Source organism: Spinacia oleracea, chromosome 4, assembly GCF_020520425.1.
Source record: "Spinacia oleracea cultivar Varoflay chromosome 4, BTI_SOV_V1, whole genome shotgun sequence".
NCBI lineage: Eukaryota > Viridiplantae > Streptophyta > Magnoliopsida > Caryophyllales > Amaranthaceae > Spinacia > Spinacia oleracea.
The window spans coordinates 183,892,464-183,911,030 of NC_079490.1; the positions used below are offsets into that span (position 1 = coordinate 183,892,464).

Below are 18,567 nucleotides of genomic sequence, written 5' to 3' on the forward strand. Positions count from 1 at the left end.
GCAATCAGCAGAGGAGAAAGGGAGAGAGTCAAGAAACGTAATCACCTTGGCTTGGGCAGAGTGAGGGTTTTTTCGTGTAATTTATCCTACTGAACTTGAAGAAACTTGAAGCTCCGTTGCTTTCACCGCCTCATCAACCAATCAAAAGATCTAGAAGTAGAAACCCTACAAAATGCAATCGAGATCAAATTCAAGATCAACAGATCCACAATCAGATTGCAAAACACAACATTAACCTTAAAACACCAAGAAATTTCTGAAAATGAGAAAAACAACTACAATTACGAAGAACAAAAAGAGGAAATCGAAGAAAAAACTGGTAAATCTTCTAAAACAATTGAAAATGATAACAATTTCAGATCTGAAGAGCTTACCATTCAAAGGCAGAGAATCTTTGCGATAGTTGAATTAAACCCTAATTTCTCAATCTAATAGATCCAACCTCCCTTCATTCGTGAATTGTGTGGTCGAAAAAATTTGAGTAGGAGATGGGGGATGAGATTATACCAAGAAGAGAATCAGGAGGAAAGAGAAAGGGGAAGCTCGAGCAAGCAAAAGGAAGAGGAAGAAAGACCTAGGTCAGGGCTAAATGTAAAGAGATGCAACCACGTGTCTACATCTGAGAAAGAGGACAAAAACAAAAATTTGGAAGAAATTGAAGGGCATTTTAGATACTTCACTATTGCATGAATAGTCAAATGCAACTCCTTGCTTTTAAAGGTTGTAGGATATAATTTCTCTCTCATCATTATCATTCTTCCAACTCATCTTCCACTAACTTAACATACTTAATACTCTAGGCCACTATCTCAAAATATTTTCCAATTCATTAAGAGGGCTTTTGGTTGGGGGTTTTCAGGAAAGGGAAAGGAAGTGAACTTGTATATTTCCCTTTGTTGTTGTTTGTTTTACGCATTTTGTCATTTCCTTTACCCTCTTTTCTTTTTCACTTACCCCCAAATGCCTCTAGATTGATACCCTACCCCCTCCATGATTTACCATTCCCTTCCCCTCACCTCTTTGACCATCCTTCACCATCACTCCACCATCAAAACATCTGACCGGTTGACCCATCACCCTAACCATCGGCGCCTCGCTAAGTCGCTTTGGTGCTTACACACTTTGAAAATTTCTTAGTGTTACTCCCTCCGTATTTATTTAAAAGATACACTTTTCTTATTCGGTCGTATTTTATTAAAAGATACACTTTATATTTCTGGCATGTCATGATCCCCCACTTTCAATTATATTAATCTTTCTCTTTCTATTGTGGTCCCCACACTTACTCACAGTCTCTTTTACTACAATAAATAATTCATCAACTATCAATTTCTTACAATAAATAATGTTGCGTAACTCAATATCTCATTTTCATCTTATTTTAATAAATTCAACTCACCCTGCTAAAATTATGTGCTAGTCAAAGTGGAGGGCGTCAAAATCGCAACCAGGCATGTATTATGAAATACATGCCATGGGCTTGTTTGTAATTTCCCAGCCATTTTGAAATTGTTGAATAGTCAACCCCGTTTGCCAACTTGGATCCTATGAATACCATTTTAAAATATTTAGCACCATTTTTGTGATATTAATACCACTTTATAAAATTTAGTACAAAACGAGTACCATTTAAAAAAAGTTTAGTACCATTTTTGTAATACCAATACCATTTTTGTAATACCAATACCAACTCAGCAATGCCAAATCACCACCCCGTTTTACAAATTTACAATTCCGTTATACATTTCCCCCCAAAAATATTTAACATTTACATTTATCTTTTTATTTGGGGTTGGCATGTATTTGGACTTCCTCAGTCAAAGTGTACCTTTTATATGAATATGGAGGGAATACTTTAATAGCCTCTTGGGAAAAAAAATCATGCCTTTAATCTAATCCTCTATTGGCATAATTTGTCACCTATATTAAAATTGTGTTATCCCTAATGGCTATACCAATGTATGGCCATCTATAGGTATACCCCCCATCCTCCTCTAATGAAATGCATTGAAAAAAATGCATATATTTTTTCTCTGGAAAAAAAAAAAGTTATGAATATAAATTGTATAAAAACATAATCAGACATTTTCTTTCTCCATTTTTATTTTTTCTCTCCTCAAAGTTTATCTTTCTCCTCATTTTCTCTCTCCTCAGAAGTTTCTCTTTCCATTTTCATTTTCTCTCTCCAAAAACCACCATTATACCTATGAAAATCATTCTCTCTTTTTTCCATTTTATTGTAATAATGACTCACACAATTAAACATTAAAATTCGACGAATAGTGCAAAAGATTTGAAAAAAGAACAAGCACGGTGAATTTTTTTTGTTTTTTTTTGAGATTTCAAGAAAATTTGAGAAAGAAGCAATTGACGTTCAAAAGAAAATCATTATGTGAAAAGATTTGAATGAAAAACGCGAAAGAAAAAGTGAGTGAAATAATATTTATTCTGTTATGAAAATAGAGAAAAGAAGAGAGAAAACTGACGGTTATGATCTTATTCCATTAGATATAATACGTACACGTACATATATTATATAGGATAAGGATTCTGGGGTATAATGGGCATCCACAATACAATACATTTATAACATATTCATGTTTTTTCCATTTTGCTAATATTTAACTAATTAGAAATTTTCTGCTTGAATCTCCATTTTCTCTTTCTATAATTTTGCCAAATTTCTTGAAAAAATTCGGATCTAGATATTTTATGTTAAGATCTGGATTTTGAAAAATGTTCATATTTGTATATGCTTATGTTCATTTTCCGAGACTATGATGTTCATATCTATTTATTATGAAAATTAAATACATGTTTGTTTATCAAGTTCTGTAACTTATACGTTGATGTTTATATTCTAAGAATAAAATGTTCTTTTTAATTGCATGTAACATTTTCATTTTTTGTGTAATTGATTTTAAAAAAAAAAAAAGTTGAGATCTCGATTCTCTTGCTTATTTTCAAAAGTTTAAGATCTAGAATTTTGTGTATATATTGTTCATATCTAGATTTTTTTTGTGGTTCATATGAATATGTTATTGTGTTTGTTTTATGACATTTGATGTTCATATCTATTCAGTATGAAGATTAAATTTATGCTTGTTGTATAGGTTATGGAACTTAACAATGTTCATTTTCTAGGAATAAAATGTTCATTTCTATTGTGTATAATATTGTCATTTGTCTTGCAAATATTTTGTGTGTTAGTGGTTTATATTTTTTCTGTTGTAATCACTTTTTCCCACCCCCTATTTCTTACTATATTTCTTCAAGAAAATCCGAATCTAGAATATTTTTTTCATTTGTTTTGTTTTTAGATTTTCAATTTTTAAAGGATTGTGTTAAAAATATGATTATGTTGATTTAAAAAAGCTATGATGTTCATTTTGTGAGATTATGATTTTCTTGTTTATTATGAATATTACATGCATACTCGTTGATTAAAGTCTAGAACTAAATAATGTTCATTATCTAGGAATAAAATGTTCATTTTGTTGCATATAATGTTGTCATTTGTATAAATAATTTTTTCAATGTGAGGTGATTATAAATTTTCTGGTTGAAATCTATATTTTCTCTCTCTTTTTGCTTGTCTCATTTCTTCAAAATATTCAGATCTAGAATTTTATTTTGTTCAAAGCTATAAATTATAAGGTTTACATCAATCTATGGTTATGTTTATTTTGAAATTTTTGATGTTCATTTAGCGAGAAATGATGTTTACATGTACTATTATAAATATTTAACTTATGATGGTTAACTTGATTAAGTCGTGGAACTTAAAAATGTTCATTTTCTGATAATGAAATGTTCATTATTATAAAGTCTCATGTTCAAATTATGAAAAAGTAAGAGGTATGATGTGCATTATGTAAATGTGTAGTATGTATAACTATTTAAGTTCTTTTTTTTTTCTCTCTCTTCATTTTCAAAAACACATTTTCATATTTATTTTAGTAGATACTTCATAAATTGTGTATATTCATTTTGAACAAGTATTATGTTCATTTATAAAATAATTTATTATGTTAATAGTGCTTGATATATATGATACCAATTCAAAAACATGTGAAAAAATCATTTTGATGATATTCATTTTGAGCATGTACATTTATAAAAGGTTGAATGTTCAAGTATAAACATATTTATTATTCCTTTTTTTTAAAATTCACATTGACTATTGTTGTATATTACCATTTAAACATTTTGCATGCTCATCATTACTTCCTATTTTCATTTTTTGCCTACAATAATGCAGAAATTGAAACCATGAAAGTCAAATATTGTGTTCATATCACACTTCACACACCTTCAAAAGTATCAGAACTCGAGACTACATCAAAAGCAAGATTCAAAAAAAATAAAAAATAAGAGGATGATTTGTACTATTATCTTGTAATTCAAGTACTCCGTACAATTTTACATAAGCAATGCCTAAAATATTCAATTTTTTGGTAAAATATTTTATTTGACATGTTTTAATTGCACAGTATATGTAAATATATGTTCAATGTAATGACATAGTAATACAATAACTATGTTCATTTTAAAGTTAGTAAATACTCATTTCACAATCAGTAGATAAACATTCATTTCTAAATTGATTGAATAAATGAGGATTCTCAAATAATTAGATAAACGTTCATCTTCGAATGAGTAGATAAATGATCATTTCCAAACAAATAAATAAATGTTCATTTCCAAATAAATAAATAAATAAACGTTCATTTCCGAAATAGTAAATGTTCATTTCCGAAATAGTAAATGTTCATTTCAAAATAGTAAATATTAATTTCCATACCAGTATATTAATGTTCATCTTAAACAACACAAAATGACATTGTTTTAGATAGGGGTACAACCAAAAATGTGCGCCACTTATTATACAAGGAGCATGTAGACCGGCCTTTTTGGTTTCTACACAACTACACCTTCGAAAGCCTGACATGTAAACAATTCACTTGTCTTCTATTAACTTACTTTCCTCTTATTTTTCCTAAACTTATCTTATTTGAACTTATTTGAACTTATTAGAACTTATTTAAACTTATCATAAGTTATTTTGGTTATAAGTTGTACTTAGGTATCCCTGACCTTTCCTAAAGTTATCTTATCTGAAACTTATTTTTCCTGAAATAAGTGAAAATAAGGTGAAGAGAATATAGCTTAAATATATAAACTCCCCAGTTTGGAGTATACCATAATACTCTCCTCAAAATTAATGTAAAAATGTCAAAAAAAGACCTTTTATAGATCAAAATTTTATAAATTATTTGGGTGAAGTCAGACCTTAAAGTAAACATTCTTTGCGAGAGGCAACATGTTCCCACTTTCCGGCATTGATTTTGATTTTCCGGCCTTTGACCATCACGTGCAGTTTATGTGTTGTTGAATTTGGCTATGTTCACCCTTTTCACCCACTTTCCGGCATTGATTTTGGATTTTTTATCTTTTTGTTTTAGCTTTTCTAGTTGGAAATTTTAGAGAAAATGGTGAGAAACTGAGAATAGCCAAAAGTGAGGCCATGTGCCCTGCACATGATGGTTAACAGCCGAAAAACTGAAGTCATCGCTGCAAAATGGTCTCAAGTTGTCTCTTGCAAATAATTTTAAGTTTAAGATTTGACTTCACCCATAAATTATATAAGGTCATTTCCCGCAAATTCTGATTATAAAATGTCATTTTTAACAAATTTGCCTAAAAATAATGAAGTTGTTACGAAATTTGTATGTTTTCTTCATTTGTTTTAGTCCCAAATTCTCTCTGATGTCAAGTGTGATTCTGATCTGATAAGGGTTATAAGGACCATCGATGTCTCCTTGGGAATTCAAAAACTGACATCTGGTGCAAATCTGCACTACCAGAGCGTTGAATTGAACCTTCTTTTAATCATTCAACTTTCTTTTTTCTTCTTTTTCTCCGAGAGTTAAACAAAATCCCGAAAGCTCCAGCCGAGAAACAAGCACATAATGAAAGACAATAGTTAAAAAAACCAGGCCACTCTCAGAAGGTGGTAAAAGTGGGAAAGCTATGTGGTAGAGTAAGTGATAAACTCACCCTAATGTTCACACTCAGAATTTCGTAGCAGAAAAAGCTCATAAAAGTTCAAAGCAAACCACGCCTTTACTAGCTTCATGAACATAACTGCAGATTACAAAAAATCATGTACAGGTGATTAAAGTTCCAGGAAAATAATCCATACTTGAAGATTGAGCTCATGTGGGTCATCAAGTTGTTTGTAGAAAATGCAATGCCACATTCAGTCCTCATCCATGTCAAGTATACAAAGCTGTTCATCCGTCCATTCCTGGACTGCAATCCTAGATATAAGCCCCAACCTCTGCTTCTTTACTCCATTTGCTCCACTAGGCTCTTGATCATCTTGTTTCTCAACCACTTTGGTATTTGCTCCAGTTTCTGTCCGTTGCATTGACCTTAGACTGCCAATTATTTCAGACATGTCTCTCTTTGCTTGATTCTCAACCATGCCTGGAGCAGAACTGATCCCCCTGGACATGTCAAGATCATCAACATTATTAAGTGTCCTTGAACTTGTGCTAACATGGCCATGTGTGACAGTGTCCGGTTTCTCAGTTATGCTCATGTTACAGTTACTGCCTCGCAGTGGCCTTTTGTCTTGAGCACCATTTTCCCACCAGTTTTTATCACCCAGGTTCTCAATCATGCTTGGGGCAGAACTAAGTTCTCTAACCTGCCGCCTATGCTTCTCATCATTGTCAAGGTTCCTAACAGTGCCTTCCAATAAGCCAGGACCTGGTTGGCTGGTGTAGCAGCCAGAAGCACTACGGCCAGAATCAACTAGATCAATATCAATGGGCTCGTCTAAAATTTTATCAGCTGCATTTTTTATCTGTCTGCTGCTATTGAGGCTGCTAAGCTGTGTATTGTTCTCCTTTCCCGTAAGCTCTGCTATTACTTCTTTTCCTTTCAAAGTTGAGCTCCGATGCACACCTCCCACAACACTTTCAATTCTTCTGGATACCAGGGATGAAGTCTTTTGTTGTATTACTGAGTTTTCACAGAAGACTGAAAACAAAAGGTTGGTGTTAATGACCAGTTTAGCAGAATTTAGCACCTTAACGAAGGGTAACTCAAAACTGTGTTTAGGATCAGAATAAAAGAGCCCTAAAGGACTTCTTTGTTAGACTGTCCTGAATCACACACTAGTTCATTCAAAACCGATTTGATATCATCTTTTGAAAAGAAATGCAACTCATCGGTCGATAAGTGTCAAAGTGAATCTTGAAGCATACATGTTTCCTTTTGAATTATAATCTTGACACAAGAACTCTCGAAGCATGTTCCAATGCAAGTAGTAGTTGTTAGGGGAAAGGGGGTAAAAAACCAACTCAACTATTAGTATGACAATGCTGCAAATATCGAGGGAACAAATATAATAGAAGATTAGACACCCATAGATGGAAATAATGTGTAAATTCAGCAGTCAAATACCAGTGTTATTGGAAGGAATATTATTTTTTGCTCCCATTACTTCAAACCAGCTTCAGCTGTAAGTTCTATAATATGGACAAAGACTGGAAGAGACAATAAATCATACCTAGCATATAAACCCCAGCAGCCCAGACAATTTGAGAAGTCTCAGATCACACTCAGAAGGCAACAATTGCCACAAGTTTTAGATCATTATATAACATTATAAAAAAGTTCCTTAAACAATTGAATATATAAGGTCAATATATTCACATTTCACATACTGGAATTCTCTTGATTGGTTACCAAAAGATCTTTAAGAAAAATCAGAGTGACTAATTTAATAATGAAATGAAATGAAAGGCCTTTTTCACAAGATTGAGTCATCTTAACTGCTCATAGAACCTCCAAAGCTTGGAGATTTTAGTTTGACGTGGTTCTCTTAAATGTCTAAACAACATCAAGTACTTCATAAAAGGAAACCAGTGATAAATGCTACCTCTAGTACTGTCTGGATAACCTTCAGTAAAATTTTGGACTTCACAGTCTACAGAAATCGCCTGCAACAGGAGGTGGTACGCCTTGAGGTATTTGTGGGTACAAATAGCAATACATAGTATTATACTATTATTAGTATACACGAGTCCATACAGAGAGAGAAACAGCAATTTAGATCAACATAGCTTCATAAGACAATCTCCATACGAACACTCATATAAAATGAGGCTAATGAGCAACTTCAAATGGATGCAAAAGAACACATTAAAAAGTAGTTTCAAGTGGCTGATGCCATAGGGTACCAATGTACCAAAAAGTTTCACAAAAAATGGATTTCATATTTCAAATTATTTCCTTCACCAAGAAGAAGCAACATCATAGTGAGACAACTTACTACAATTGTGCCATAATCTAAACAGTCCTAACAAAAACTTAGTTCCCCTTCATGAAATTTTGTACAGTCACAATTAAATATCTCTCTATCTAACATTGTTCCTGAACTATTCTAATTTTTCATTTTGTTTACTTAAATATGCCACTTTCATTTTCTTTGGCAAGATTAAAACAATATATGTATAGATCCTTGTAACATGAACAGGATTGTCCCCATGCGGCAACAGATATTGGTTTCATGCTATTTCGAAGTTTCCATAGAATACCCTGATATGACTTACAATTGGAAATTTACTGACTAGACCATTCTTAAAGCCTAAATTGTTTGAAACCAATGAGGCTTATTCTCTGAAGTCAGAAAAGTACATACTTCAATAGAAGTTAATTTCCTTATTGGACCTCTTCATCTTTTTTGCAATTTCCTCTGAATGGCACCTTTATGTCTAATTGGTTTGCCTCATCCATAACGGCAGAAGTCACACACACACACACACAAAAAAGGATATACATCTCTTCACTAATCAGCATACAATGTAAAGGAGATCAATCAAAGTTCACATCAGATACTTTAAAAGTATTCTACGCTTTTGAAAAATCAACTAACATGAGCATACCTTATCAATATTGCTTCTCGTAATATTTAGGTAACAAGACATACATGAAGAAGGAAAAGCAACAACCTGGAAACAACCTGCTTAATGTTAGTTCCAATTTAGCATAAACAGTTTAGTTCCAAGTTAGACCATTCCAATGATCAATGAGTAAAAAATAACAAAAAGTAACCAATAATTCAGCAGTTGCCATTAACATCAGACCTTCTGAAGTATCAAAACTGAGCCAACAGTAATCGATCTCCCCAACTCCCCTACACTGAGAACTTTTCCATGAACACTAGCACTAATAGTGTCAGTTGGATCCTGCATGTCAAGTCCCAATAATACATTAAATTGAAAAGAAAATATCATAAAGTCAGAGGTAAGATATACAAAAACATCAATAGTAGATATTTTGTGTATACCTTAAGGGTGACCATCATATCACCAAGACCATTTGGAGTACAAGATTTCACAATCGCAACCACCTATAACACAAAGCAATTTGCCACGATAATTAGTCAGAATCAGAAGTGATCTAAACCATCTAATCTGAAGCAACTACAATAAGCGTTCCTCTTCACTGTGCTCAGTTAGTTATTTCTTACTACTCTCCCTCACAATCTCCCATATTCATCTTCGAGCAGGTAAAAAGCTGCTAATAGATACCATTACCATCATAACCAAGTTGCTTCGAACTAAAGAGCATAAAAGTTACCAAATTCTGTTTCACCGAGAGCAAGTTACTAATAGCAAAATGTACCATGAAGAGCTAACACAACTACACAAGCCATCCCAAATAAATAAATAAAAGGTTCGATTATACCAAAACTAATATTTGAAAGAGTATCATAGTTTCTACGAATCACCAAAAAAGATATTACAATTGGCACTCCTAAGTTACACTGATGAGCTAAATTTGTTCTCTTCATTCCATTCACAAATTATTCAAATCCCTACACATCCTGAAAAAGTTCCATTTCTCATCAAATTCGGACAAATAAAAACAGGCAGAAGTTGAGTACCTTATCAAATCTTTCGGCATTCACACACTTTTTGATAGCCCGTAGAGGAGTAATAGTATCAAACACACCTAATTTTTCAAAATCAAGGAATAAAACCCTGAATTAATCATAATTAAGGAGCAATTAAGCGTTGAATGACATTGAAATCACAAAGGAGAATCAAATTACCATCACTACGAAGAAAATCAATGGCGAAAACCCATGGATTACGGGAAAATTCTTCCCCAGAATCCTCCTCAACCCTACGAATGTACTCCTGAGTGGAAATATCCGGGGCTTGATTTGCATCACAATTGAATCGATTCTTTCGATGCATAGCTGCTTGGATGGCCGCGGCAGGACCAGGAATGCGGTGGCCAGGAGGAGAAAGAGTGGCGGTCGATGACGGTTGTTGTTGCGATGATACCGGTGGTGGTGGAGGAGGGGACGAAGAGTGGTGAGAAGGTTGAGAGGGGAGGATGGAGGGGCGAGGTTGGTTGCTGCAGCGGCGGAGGAGAGAGGCGGAGAAAGAGAGGTCGGTGTCGTCTGTGTCTAGTGCATCCCAGGGCTCCTCTACCTCCATTCTTGTGTTTTTGGAGAAAGAGCAAACACGCTTTGAGTTTCGCGCCCTTGATTTTTTTCGTACTCCGTACTCCGTATGTACGTGAATGCGTGCGAATATAGGAAGTGAATTTGTGTTATTACCTTTAAACTTTAAATAACATGTAAAAAGTATAATATAAATACAATACGTACGAGTATAAGATATATATAAGTTAGATAGAGTCGAACACATATAAATTGATAGATTAAATGATAAGAATTTATTTAAGGGGCTAGATTGATTTAAATGTTTCTTTGGGTTTTTTCTATTGGGTAGATTGTCATTATATTTTTTTTTTTTTGATAAGTGCGGAGGGTATTTTAGCAATCTAAGGGGACACCAAAAGTGTATTTACTAAAATAACCTCACCTCTTCACTTATATAATAGACATTATTTATTTCAGATCAGATCAGAAAAAATACAAAGCCAATTGTATGGACCAGGTCCACCCTATTGTTAGTGTGGACCAGAATATTTAAGGTATTTTACAACATTTAAAGATTATATGGAACAACATCGTTCACATGAACAAAAAAACGCGCGGGTCATATAGTAACTCTTACGTTGATATAGTTGTACTTCTATGTAATATAGTTACTCTACTAGTCATACAATAAATTTTAACAATATAATTATTAATATATGTAACATAGTTACTGCAAATATCATATAGTAATTCTTAAGTTTATATAGTTGTAATTATATGTCATATATAATATAATTACTCTAATAGTCATACAATAACTTTTTGATGTCATTTTGATAAGAATCCAATTATTTAATTATGTATACAAAAAGATATTGACTGTTTTATATCATATAGTAAATATTTCTATCGTACAGAAATAGTTAATCTTATATATCATATAGTAACTCTTTCTATTCCATGGTTACTATTATATATCATACATTTAATGTTATAAAAAAGAGTAACTATATAAAAAATAAGAGTAATTATATATCCATTCTTGCAGACAAAATGAGTAAATTATAGAAACTATATGTTCAATAAAGTAACTATATCTTCGGAATAATAACTATGAAAACCATAATAATATAGTCATTTCGATAGAATATTCAATCCAAAGAGTAACTATATTATATAAAAAAATAATTTTAACTATAGAACATTTACTATATTATAAAAAACAATATGATATAGATGCTTTAGAGGTCTTATATTAACTTTTTCTCTTTTATAGTTACTATTATATATCATATAATTACTGAAATAAAAAAGAGTAAGTATATCAAAAGTAAGAGTAATTATAACTCTTGAACAGTAATTAAGAAAAATATCAACTACATGGTTAGTTGTTTTTAGCTATGACATCTGAATCTATTAAATAAACCACATTAAACTCAAAAAAATTTGAACTAAAAAATAATCGCCATGTCCCTTCATTCCACCACCACGTCCTCTCCTTCCACGTTCGCGTCCTCTCCTTCCTCTACCACGTCCTTCGTTTTCTTTCACTACTACAAAAGCCTTGGTTTCTAGACGCTGGGAGCTCGACGCTAGGCTATGAGCGTTGGGGGAAATTTTATATTCCGCTATTTCACGACGCTTTTTGTCGTCTAGGGTTATCTCGTCCTTTTTGGGCGTCGAGAGTACACGTGCAATCCACGTGATGTTTGCTAAATAGTTACATGCCTACCTACTGCCCCAACTTCACTTTGTTTGGAAAAGAAGAACCTCCCACCGCCTCTCATCTCCTTCTCAAATATCTCAGATCTACTCTCCTCTGATTGGAATTAATGTAAGCAATTCACGTCTTTTCTCATTTGTCTTCTCTTGGTGTTGTATTTCTTTGTCTAACCTTTCCATTCTTTAAAAAAAAAAACATTCTCTGAACTTGTAGATCTTGTTCGTCATATCAATGGGTTTAACATCTTCTACCTTCAAGGTCTTGTGAAAGGTAACATATTTTGTTTGTTTAAGATTTCGTTTATTGTTTAATTTTTCAATTTCAATTTGTTTTCCGAAATCTGAATTTATAGGGTTTACGTATTTCTTTGCAGTTGAATCATATTGTTTGATTTTCGTTCACTTCATATAATTGGTTTAGATCTGAGTAATTCTGAGTTAACATTAAATTAGGTTTAGATTTGTCTATGTTGAGTAGAAATTTGCGATACTATCCCTAATTTGTGTTACTTTTTTTCATTTTTGAGTGTTGTTGAAATATTTTTTCTTTTCAGCTTAATATTATGTCCTAACTGGAAGCTAAAGTGTTTTAGATTTAAGGGACCTAATAAGCTTAAGGTGCTGACAAAATAGTATGCACTACACATACGCTTAGTGTTAGCTGTAATTGAGTTGATTGTCTCTTGATCCTTTGTATCTAATGCCTTTTGTCTACTGTTACGAATAATTTTATTTCTAGCCTTGTACAGGCCAAATTTAGCCCGTATCTACCGTAAGCCTGGTCACTTCGTGATGTAAGATCATGTAGAAATTTGATGTTTGATTCATGTTTTTTAAAGTATTAGTAACAATAGCTCTTTCTCATTGAATATCTTAGGAGAAATAAGTTTAATTGTATGGAATGTGAACTTATAAGCATTAATAAGACAACAAGCAACAAGTCTTGTTAATGTTGTCTCTACATTAGACAGCAAGGAACTAGCAATTGATAAGTTATGCTGCAATTGTTTCCATAGATATTTCCTTTAGTAAAATGTAAGAGCTACATAGTAGGTTGATTATTTTGTTCCTAGTTTATGTAATTAAGAGGTCGAGTGAAAATAAAGACTCTTTAGACCTTGTGGTACTTGATTGGCCTTTTGATTTTAGTTAATGTTTTGATTCGTAAATGGTTATTTGACACTAGAATTGACTACAACAGCTTTATAATAACTGAAAGTGATTGTAAATGTGGTTAGAGATTTTGAAAGCTATATGCAAGTGGATCAAACCAAAAAATCTTATTGTGGGAGGATTTTGAAAGCTATATGCAAGCTATATGCAAGTGGATTGGTTGGTTGTTCGATCTACCTCCTGGCCTAAAGATGGAAGTGGCAGATACATTGAATGTGATCTTTCAAATGTATCTGTATAGTCAGTTATCACCAACAAAGGCCATAGGAAGTCTTAAGAAAACCAGCAAAATTTAAGATATGATGTCCTAATTTAATTTGTTCTCCAAGTTTCTTTGTTAGTACTATCTTTCTTTATGCTTTCTACAAAATAATACTTCGCATAGATGATCTGTGATTGCATTAGGTATCCAAGTCCTTTATTTTGCTGATGTCTAAGAAACAATCTCGTTCTGCTGGTTTTTCATCATCGAAAAAGTTTCTACACAACAGTCTATGATTGCAGTTTTCTTGTCTTTTCTTACTAAAAGACACCGCGTATGATTTTTACTAGTTTTTTAGGGGTTGAACCGGTTGACGACATATACACACTAACACTAAAATGGACGTAATAAAGATCTTAAGAAAAAATGAACCTAATAATGAAATAAACTCGAACCTGTAATACACCATACCAAAATTTAGACTAATAGTATTCCCTCCGTCCCGGAATACTTGACCTGTTTTCCTTATCGGGCCGTCCCTTAATACTTGACCTGTTTCTAAAAATGGAAATATTCTAACAATATTATATTATTTCTCACTCCACCCCTATTACCCACCTACCCCCTACTCCATACAAAAAATAATTAAAAATTCAACCCCTACTCTCCCCCAACCCCACCTCTTAACCCACCTCCCACTAACTACATTAAAATAATACCCCACTATCAACTACTACCTATTAAATTAAATAAGTCAATTCAAGTCCCTTAAACTTTGTGCCGGTCAAACCGGATCGAGTATTCCGGGACGGAGGGAGTATCAGTTTTGTAGATGTAAGGTTGGGAAGAGTCAAGTATAGGCTAATAGTCTAAGTTATCTAGATGTAAGGTTAGGAAAACTCTCGGCATTTGAAGAATCAAAACTTGGACAATTCTGTAAGAGACCAAGCCAATTCAACACAAAATGTTAAGATTTATATAACTTTATAAATTTCAAAGCCTTAATCTCACATTGAATGTGTTAACTGACTATACAAATACATTTAAAAGATCTTTCGGGTTTGAATATGCAGATACATCAATGAAAATATCAGTAAGGCTTGACTATGCAGATATATTAACCACAAAGAAACTGCAAAATGTGAATGTTTAAAAAATTGCTGGAAGAAATCAGAATCACAAAAAGTTATAGCAAAAAAGTTACAAGAGCTTAATGGTTGTTATTCTTGCAGTTTTTTTTATTTAATTCTCTTTATTAGTTTCATGAAATTCAACTTTCCCTTTCATCTCTTTCTATTCTGCATTTTTAAGCAACTTTGAATCTTGGGCACTTACTTTATCAGTAATGTCTTTGCTGGGTTGATTTGATTTTTATCTGTATTATTTGTTACCAAGATTCCAACTTTACTAATTATTGTAATTAAGTAATTTTTCCACTTCTAATTACTCTAGTTTTGGTCTTTTGGAGGCTCCTAGATGGTAAATGCAGATCATTAATTTGTATAACAATCGGTTTTCTTACTGTGTTAGTCTATTCTAATTATTGGCCCATGTGAGGAGGAATTTCCAAATCCCTCTTTTCTTACCATAAATTTTCCTCTGTCTTAGTTCCCTTCTAATGTATTTGTCATATCTTATGGCTTGAAATTGGATATTTGATAGAGTATCAGGTTATAAGATCAAGGTTAGTTAAAAAAGAGAGTTTTAATGAATGTTGATTCCATTAGCTATCATAACTTGGGTTAGACAGTTTTTCTATGGATTATTGGTCATATGCTGGGATATTTATTATTTAAGGCCATAACTATTGTCTATGAGTTTCTTATATTGGTATTATTTTTATGCTTTTCTTTAGTTCTGGTGCAGGGGTGCTTTTTCAATTAGGTGTATGATTACACCCACATGGTATTTACTTAGTAGCTTCGTGTTTAGTAAAAAGCCAAATTTTACTTTTAAGTTTTCTGCTACGGGGATACCAAGTTTTGAGCAACTTTATTATTGAGCTACTTTGTCTTGATGATTTAAGCTTCTATTTTGAACAGGGTTTTGACAAGCTTTCAAGTTCTGTTTGATGTCTAGCTAATGAAATTTTTTGGAAGAGACTTTGGTAAGATTTTGATATTTGAAGCAGGTCAGTTTCTATTGTTCTCAAGATGGATCTATTGTATGTATATCGTGTTCAAATGTTTTTTCCCATGGAGGAGGAAGAGGTACTTCTCTTTGTTCCTCTCTCGCTAATCTATTTGCTAGTCTCGTGTAGTTGTAGTTGTAGTTGTAAGGATGACTATAAACCCTGTTTGTTTATCTTTCCTTGTAATTCTATATTAGAAAATATACCCTATTTCTTTTTCTTATTTTTGTTCTGATTACTGATTTTAGTCTCTTTGATGATAACTAACTACCATTAATTTTTGATATTAGATTGAAAATGAAAGGATATGTGGTTATTCAAAGACACGAGGCACAAATTTCACCAGTACTCGTCAACCCACTCTTTTTAAAATCAGGCCAGTTCACTGTCTGATACTACCTTTCTTGAAAAGTTATCTCTTTCTCTATTAACAATATATGTCTATCACAATTCAATTTTTCAGTCCTATCTTTTCAGTTCTTATTTTTCCATTTGTTTTCCTAGTTTTGATCTGGTTTTCACTCTTTCACTTTTTTAAAGTACACATCCTGTTACTGAGACTTACATTATGAATTGTCAGATTTGTCACTTCTTTACGCTCTTGTTCTGTCCGCATGTGATCTTGAACTTACATGTTTGGTGATATCATGTTTTGTATTCATATATTAATATATGATGGTTATTTTTTGCTTTTTACTTGTTGTTTCTGGGTTAGAACATAATCTCACAGCGGTGTAGTATTTGGTTATTATATTTGTTATCATATTTTTCTGAATAGGTTACACTCTGCTGAAGTTTGTTGGGACAATTGAAAATAAACTCAAGAAATAATCTAATGAACAAACTAGAAATGATGAAGATATGTATGCTTTGGAATATAAGGTATGGTATGTTCAATAATAAGGATTTCGATATATAGGTCATATCATCTTGCATAGTTATTTATTAACTTCTGTAGTTTTTCTGTAATTTATTAACACTTGCTATTTCCCGCTGGATAAATGAGAATGGCGAAACCAAATTTAGTTAGTTAACCTTGCAGCTCCCTTGCTCTTAAATTAATCTACATGTTCTACATGCAATTTGAGTATTATTTAGCCAAACCGGTAGAGTACCGTTGGTTGAATTTTTTTCAGAATATCAGGGGTACGTAGTAGAAGAGTGTACCTTACTACCTTGTATGAAATGCTACTCTCAAGTCTTAGATGACAGAAATATCACCTTGCCTAATACAGAACACTGTAGTGGTGTGAATAACAAAAGAAATGTAGTAGGCTCCACAATAGGTCCTTATAAGTCGCAATTTTTAAGAGCTACTTCCAACAATTTATGAAAACGATATCTGATAGTTTCCTCGTGGTTTCGGGTTTCGTTAGTCCTTGATATGCCATGGAGATATATGCAGTTTGATTATGCTTATGTAAGATACTACAATCAATTTAAATATGCTTCTGTAGTTATGCATACAACTATCATGGAGTTTGTATCAACCCTCATCTTTTATTAGAGTTGGCATTCATTGTTCCATGGTCGTTTTGGTTGATTTCCTATGACAAATGATTTAATTTCTGACTCATCCTTATTTTATTTTGTTCTCTTCTTTGAAGACCGTCCAATGTGATACGGAGCAACATGAGATGAAGGCCAGGACACTTGAGCTTATAAGCTACTACCACCATTAGATCCTAGTTCTTATAGGCTTTAGTTCTTCGGTTAAGTAGATACAATTGTATTTTTTTATTATGTTTTGGACTATTTAGTTATTAACATTTATGTATTATGGAATTTGGTTAGAAACATTATCATGGACTATGGATATATTATGGTTAATTAGTAGCATTACCATGTACTATGGATTTAAAGTACTACGTACTCCTAGAATTTTATAATTTATTGTTAATGTTACATTGATCTTGTTGCTTTAATTGTATGATGAATAAAGTTCATTTTAAATATTAATTTATATACATAAATGGTTTAATTTTAGTTTTATGTTATGGACGCTTTTTGATGTCGTCATATCGGGTTTATTTAGATTTAAAATTTCTGCAAAAAAGCTGGATGCTTTTAGGCGTCGATAACATTAAATTGAACAAAGCGGGAAAATGCATATTCTCGACGCCAATCCAATAGCTAGACGCTTAAAAGCGTCGAAATTCTCGACGGAATATAAAAAATCTCGAGTGTAAAAATCGGCAACATTGTCGACGCACAAAGGCGTCGAGGAAAAATCTCGACGCTTTCCAAAAGCGTCGAGGACAAATTTCTCGACGCCTTTAGGCGTCGAAAAAAGGCTAAAAAAGCATCGCTAAAACACGGGATTTGTAGTAGTGATTGTTGTCAGAATTTCTTCTTCTTCTCCTGGTTTTGTTTTCCTTGCAAAAGTTATTCTTTGCACGACTTCAATTGTGGATGCATCATCTTTGTATTTCTGAATCAATAATGTATAAACTAAGTTAATAATTTAACATTTAAATATGAAAAAATAACACAGTAACTATGTAAAACATATAGTTTCTATTATGCATCATATATTAACTCTTAGAATTAATGATGGTAAGATACTCACAGAATTGTAGATATAGTTATTGTTATAGTCATATAGTTATTGTCATAATAATATAGTCACTCTTATTACTAACATCATAGAGTACAAAAACAGAACATAAAAAGAACATAATGATAACATAGTAACTATTAAAAATACATAGCTATTATTATACATATTATAGTATCTCTCACTATTAATGATAGTCATATATTAGCAGAGTTGCATATATAGTTATTGTTATGATCATATAGTTACTGTGATCATAAGATAACAACTCTTATTACTAATAGCACAGAGGACAACAAATAACATAA

The 18,567-nt window shown here is 32.5% G+C and overlaps 1 protein-coding gene and 1 long non-coding RNA gene across 4 annotated transcripts; one reads left to right on the forward strand and one right to left on the reverse strand.

Moving 5' to 3' along the window:
- Positions 1-6,004: 6,004 nt before the first annotated feature.
- Positions 6,005-10,610, reverse strand: LOC110775564 (uncharacterized). The gene is made up of 7 exons (XM_056843209.1): positions 10,133-10,610; positions 9,965-10,032; positions 9,365-9,427; positions 9,162-9,263; positions 8,961-9,026; positions 7,955-8,015; positions 6,005-7,050 (listed from the first exon to the last, which is right to left on the reverse strand). Exons 1-7 carry the CDS (start codon positions 10,524-10,526, stop codon positions 6,263-6,265), a joined length of 1,542 nt encoding a protein of 513 aa, XP_056699187.1. The 5' UTR covers positions 10,527-10,610; the 3' UTR covers positions 6,005-6,262.
- Positions 10,611-12,169: 1,559 nt separating this feature from the next.
- LOC110804388 (uncharacterized) lies at positions 12,170-17,661 on the forward strand. Of its 3 annotated transcripts, none has more exons than XR_008932577.1 (4): positions 12,170-12,308; positions 12,411-12,467; positions 15,614-15,781; positions 15,993-17,661. It is a non-coding gene; the product is annotated as an uncharacterized lncRNA (long non-coding RNA). The 3 variants fall into 3 exon arrangements; XR_008932576.1 differs by having other exon boundaries at positions 12,171-12,308; positions 15,614-16,584; positions 17,310-17,661; XR_008932575.1 differs by having other exon boundaries at positions 12,174-12,308; positions 15,614-17,661.
- The last annotated feature ends 906 nt before the right edge of the window (positions 17,662-18,567 follow it).

Bases quoted from the DNA above. Each gene is read 5' to 3' on its own strand.
- LOC110775564 (XM_056843209.1), bottom strand. From the start codon at position 10,526: ATGGAGGTAGAGGAGCCCTGGGATGCACTAGACACAGACGACACCGAC. The intron at 9,264-9,364 runs GTATACACAAAA...CTTGACATGCAG, and splicing joins ATATGATGGTCACCCTTAAG to GATCCAACTGACACTATTAG. The intron at 8,016-8,960 runs GTATGCTCATGT...CTCCTGTTGCAG, and splicing joins CGAGAAGCAATATTGATAAG to GCGATTTCTGTAGACTGTGA.